Source organism: Drosophila grimshawi, unplaced genomic scaffold (genome assembly GCF_018153295.1).
Source record: "Drosophila grimshawi isolate 15287-2541.00 unplaced genomic scaffold, ASM1815329v1 contig_1367, whole genome shotgun sequence".
Classification (NCBI taxonomy): domain Eukaryota; kingdom Metazoa; phylum Arthropoda; class Insecta; order Diptera; family Drosophilidae; genus Drosophila; species Drosophila grimshawi.
Window position 1 is genome coordinate 5,487,712 of NW_025062889.1, and position 6,000 is coordinate 5,493,711.

Consider the following 6,000-nt stretch of genomic DNA (forward strand, 5'->3'; position numbering starts at 1 on the left):
TTGGCTTCTCCATACCGTTAGCTAAGTTTTAGTTGTCCAATATACTTGCTGCTTTAAAGGTGTTTTATTTCCACATTGATTTATATAATTCTCTAAAGCTTTTGTGGCAAACTTTATGTTAAAGCTTAGCATTTAAGTTTTTCCGAATCAAGATCAATAAATTTATACATATTTTTTTTTTTATAATACCATAAAGTTAATGACTCGGAACTTCACGCTACAACACATCTCTAGAAACTCTAGAACATAAACTTATATACACGACATCCATTTTCAGGATTCATTCACAAAAACATATATTAAAACGAGAATTTTTGAATTCATTTGCGCCGCCATTTTATAATTTATTATCCTAATGCCTTTAAGATTATTTAAGTCAACAAAACTAGTTAAACATACGATTAATGTACTCTATTATGAAGTGAACAACCCTGTTACCTATTATATTAAACAGCGACTAACATTGAGAAAAAAAAAGAAAGAAAATGTACACCAAGCGTAATAAAAATAATAACCATTAACAATTCTAGTGTATCATATAATTATAATAAGAATATAACTAATTTGTGCTCTTTTTCTTTTCTTTTTCTGCTCTTCTCTTTTTTTCAAACGAAAACCGAAAAACCCCCCCAAAAAAAAAACAAACACCCTGAAAAAAAATATTCAACTACAACCAAATTTAATTATTATTTTGTCAATTGGTTTATTTAAAACGTTTGCATCCTGCCATACCCGAAAAAAAAAACAAAACAAAACAATAAATATCATGTTGTTTATGCGAATAAACACAAACAATTCTATATAGTTACTGGACACCCTCCCGGTGTGCCAAGATTTTAATAGATCTATGTGCAGTCGGTTAAATTGTAGATTCGTTCATTTAACTGAAGGTAAGTGCATGTGCTTAAGTTTATTAGTTTTTAGTTAATAGCAATTAGTTTTAGTAATATAGTTTTGTTGCTTTTAGTGCTTTTCTCTTATAGCAATTGTTAAATGACAAATTCCATTATACGTTTCGTAGTTGATGAGAGATAAAACACTATGTTTTATGTTATTATTTTTGCTCAATTGGCTACAGTTTTAATTTGATGATCTTTCTTGTTTTTTTTTCTGTTTTTCTTTAGGTTTTACCAAATTCCAAGAAATTACACACACAAAAATACACTTAAAAATAATATTATAATACCTGAATTGGATGAATTACATTTTTGGATAAATAATTACATTTCGAGCAGAAGTTATAGGATTCTAATTACAAGATCAAGATCTGAACTCAAGTTCGTTTTCATTTGCACCAAATCCAAAATAAATCGAGTATACATTTTCAATATTCTTCACATTTAAGTCAAGTTTTCAAAGAGTAATTAAAAAACTTTGGCTACACTTAGAAAGCTGCTTTTGAACAACAATAAATAAGTAAAAAAAAAAACAATTATTTTTATAATTGCTTTCACTGTTTATCTAATACATAAAATCCTCATGTTTAATTGTTATTTATCACTTACTAATTGAATTTTCCTTATTTTTACGCCGTTTTTTCTATACATAGATGACAAGGTCGAGGTGATTGATCAACGTGTTGCTGTCTGTCGGGATCATGCCAACAGTCAGTGTCGCCGCAAGCAATGTAAATACTATCATATACCGATTGTCTTGCCGCCGGCAAATATAATGGCTGCCATGATCACCAATCCCGGCGATCAACAGCAGCAGCAGCAGGTGGCAACAACAACGGCAGCAGCTGTTGCAGCTGGCTACAACAACAACAGCAACAACAATTTGATCATTATAGAGCCGCATCAGCATCAGCAACAGCATCCACAACAACACCAACAACAACAACAGCAGCAGCAGCAGCAATACAGTTATCACACCACCAATAACAATAACACCAATTACTATCACAGCAACGCGAATAAAGCAGCTGTCGCTGCAGCAACACACCACGCCAGCAACATGTATCAGCAGCAGCAACAGCCACAACACATTACCTATCACTGCAGCTCACCGTATTCCCCCTCGTCGGCATCCTCATCCTCGTCCTGTTCCATAGCCACATCGCCAACTTTATCGTCTGCCACCACGCTGTCAACCACGTCGACAGCAACAATGCCAACACCGCAGCAACAATATGCTGCTGCTGCTGCTGCCGCACCGGCAACGGCATATCTCAAGGCACCCGCCTATTATACGGATGGTACGCCCACTTTGGTGCTCAGCAGCGATTACAATGCCAACTGTATACCTATTCAGGCAACGCCCTTCATCTCGCTGCCTCAGCAACATGTGCTAAAGTACTCGACACAGCCGCCGCCACAGCAGCAGCAACATCATCATCAGCAGCAACATCACAGCCTGCTGCACCACCAGCAACACGCATTTGTGGGTCATCAGTATCCGGTGGTGGCAACCACAGTGGCTGCACTCCCAGCCACCACAATCACCGTTACACCGGCCACAATAGCCGCACCATCTTCCTGCATCTAAAAACCAAACCCCAACACCAACAACAACAACACTCACACATACACATATAATATACAATAAATAAAATTCGAATACAATTTTGATGCAAATTAAAGGTTGGTATGAACTATTTACAAGAGCAAACATATATATTATGGGGAAAATGAAAAATAAAATAAATAAATAAAAAAAAAACATAAAAACAACTAAAAGCAAAAAAAAAAATATTATATATTGAGAACTCTACAGAACTTTTTCGTACGTATAGCAAGACTTTAACATAAGCGTGTTGTAAGCATCAGATTTACACATAGTAATTGACATACATAAAGAGTAAACATTGAGTGACGAACTCTACAACATTAGAAAACCACAAACCAAAAGAAAAAAAAAAAAAAAAAAAACAAAACAAATTAAAATGTTTAGTGTTGTTAAATGAGAAACATTAAAAATAGCAATTAAAAATTGAACTTGATAAAATTAAAAAATATTTAAAACCAGAATGGGAAAACGCAGTTGCATTAAAATTAGTTACAAACTATTTTAAACTCTAGTGTTCCATATTTCAATGCAAAAATAAATAAGTAATAATTATATTAAAATAACACTGAAAATAAACATTAGTAAGGAGTGTTAATATTAGAAGTCGATAAGCCTAACAATAAACAAACAAATTACATGGAAAATAGTCAAAATTAATCAAAACGAGAGAAATTCATAGGCCATAGTTAAGCAGCAACCACAAATACAAAAAAATAAAATAAAAGAAAAAACAACAAACAAACAAAATATGTAAGTACAGTCACGTCCTATTTTTGCAACAACGATTTACTACAAAACAGAAGAATAAAAAACACAAACGGAGAAAAAGAATTGCGAATGGCAAACGATTTCAAAAGGATTTTTTTTTAATAAAAAAAAAACCATATTCCTTTTTTACATTTTATAAACGAACAAGCGAATCAGCAACTACAGCAAAAATAAAAAATAAATAAAACGTAAAAAAAAAAATTTTTTTATATACAAATTACAACACAATTCGAAATCGAAAATGCATCAGCAAAAAGATGAATCAGAAGAAGCATCAAAACAAAACTAAATGAATAATCAAATCTAAAACGTAAGCATTTTTGCATAAGTAAAAAAACAAAACTTAAAAATAAAACTAAACAAAAAAAAAATTAAAACTAAAAACACTGAAAACTAAATTTTTTAAAAGTGTATTATTAATTTAGCTGAAATCTCTAGTAAAATGAAATATTATTAAAAGAAAACATTTCATACAACACTCTCTCAGCCACAACACACACAAAGACAAACACAACAAAAAAAAAACAAGGATTCTATTATGAAACATTTTTGAAAACAAAAATTTAACAAAAATTAACGTACGTACTTCCTATAATAAATTTGTAAGCGTAAACACCATTAAAATACATATAAATATATTATATATAAACAAAATGGTCTTACAAATTTCATACTGATTTTGATTTACAGTTTATAAATTTAATTTTTGATACATATTAATTAATTATAATATACTACACAACACTACACAGAACATTACAATTACAATAATAACAAACGGAAAACCTACTTATTATATATACAACATATGTATATGCATATATTTATGTATATACACGTATAATACAAGAATATATTAATATATACTTATATACATATATATATAAATAAATATATATATATATATACAATTATATATATATATTTACTAAAGGCAACTAAAACATGAAATGTGATCTTTTAAAGAAACAAAATAAAAATAAAAAATAATAAGAGAAATCAATAAAAACCAAAAAACACGACGAAAGAAACATGAGAAAATCATTATACAATGAACGAGAATTGACATCAATTTATTTGTAAAGCAGAAAAAACTGGATAAAGGTAAAAACAAAAGAACATTTAATATAATTATATATTAAATAGTAGCAATCAATATTAGAAAAGTTTCTGAAATATAAAACAAACAAAATGAAAAAAAAAGTAATTTAAAATTGGTTCCATTAATCAACACATTTAAAAATAAAAACTAAAATAAAACAAACACTAAAATAAATTAGCAACGAGAGAATCTCAAAATATACATAAATAATAAGATAAAATAATAATAATAATAAAAATAATCAACATAAGCTAAGATCGTTCAATGTTTTAAGCGTAATACTTATGCTTTACATATACATATACATTTAAGGGCTGATTATAATATACGGAAATTTGTTTTTTTTTTTCTAATTTAGACACAACATTTCTTGCTTCAATCGATTTCCTTTCTCCGTTGTCTTATTTCATAGATATAGTGACGGCATCCCTCATCATATTGTATTATCTTATCCAAAATACCCTCTTTCTAGTAAATACTCTCATACACTAAGTACTCTATTCTTCAACTCTTAAGCCTAAACACAACTTAAACAAATGTTTTATAGAAATAAACCCATAGAAACCTAAAACAACAACAAGAACTCCAACAAAAATGCCTAATAAGTTTCCGTCCATTATAAGCAGACCTTAAATCTATGTGCAACCACAAAAAACACCATCAACAGCATGTGGAACGATAAAGCCAAGTTGTATACTCGAGAAAGAAATATAAACTAAAAACACAAATTAAATAGCAAACAAACAAATTATAAATAAATAAAACAAAAACCAACACACACACACACACACACACAAAACTTTAAAACAAAAATAAATGCATATTCGTAGGTACTTAAACTACACAACACTAAACTCGAAAACATTTTAAACAGTTACTAACACTTATGTAATAAACAATTGGAGGAAAACAATAAGCTGCAAAATGGCAAAAGTAAAGAAAACTAGTTTTGTGTAATGAAAATGAAATACACATAAATGTTCTACAAATAAAAAGAATAGTTAGTAAGATTGAAAAGGAACAAAACGTAAAATGAAAAATGAAAAATGAAAAACTACTACAATATGAACATAGATTCTGTGTATCATATAAGATGTTTAGTTAAGTAATTCTCCAATTTTTTGTTTTTGTTTACACAACGATCATCCCGAATGTTGTAAGTCGTGAGTCGCGTGACACGCGTGTAGAAAACGAGAATCTCTCGAAGATGTAAACTAGGAACGAAACTTTTATTTGCCTTAAAGTTTTTATCGAGCAAACGTCATGAACTTGAACATTGATTGAGAAATACTTTATATTAAACATTAAAAAAAAAAAAAAAATATATATATATATATATATATATATATATATATACATATATATATTGAATAATTTTAATTATAAAACAACTAGTTTTTAATTTGTTCAACTATACATATACATACGTACATACATACATTACATACAGCAAAACACTTAACACTTATGTAATACATGACGCTTGTATATGGCGCATTTGAATTGAAAGGAATTATATTTATAAATATAATAGCGGAACCATAATAATTAAATGTAATAATAAAATGGTGTAGTCTTTTTCAGCATAAGTCATAGTTATTATTGTTAATTTTAGTTTATAT

The 6,000-nt window shown here is 29.0% G+C and overlaps 1 protein-coding gene across 6 annotated transcripts in view; it reads left to right on the forward strand.

Moving 5' to 3' along the window:
- LOC6560487 (muscleblind-like protein 2) overlaps positions 1-2,643 on the forward strand; it is a 127,781-nt gene extending 125,138 nt beyond the window's left edge. For 5 of the 6 annotated variants that reach the window (XM_043214784.1, XM_043214790.1, XM_043214786.1 and 2 more), the window contains 2 exons: positions 806-890; positions 1,550-2,642. In XM_043214784.1, coding sequence (XP_043070719.1) covers positions 806-890; positions 1,550-2,487 — 1,023 coding nt within the window. In that variant the 3' untranslated portion in view covers positions 2,488-2,642. Of the gene's footprint in view, positions 1-805; positions 891-1,549 lie in introns of all 6 variants that reach the window. The other variant, XM_043214780.1, reaches the window with a different exon arrangement.
- Positions 2,644-6,000: the final 3,357 nt, after the last annotated feature.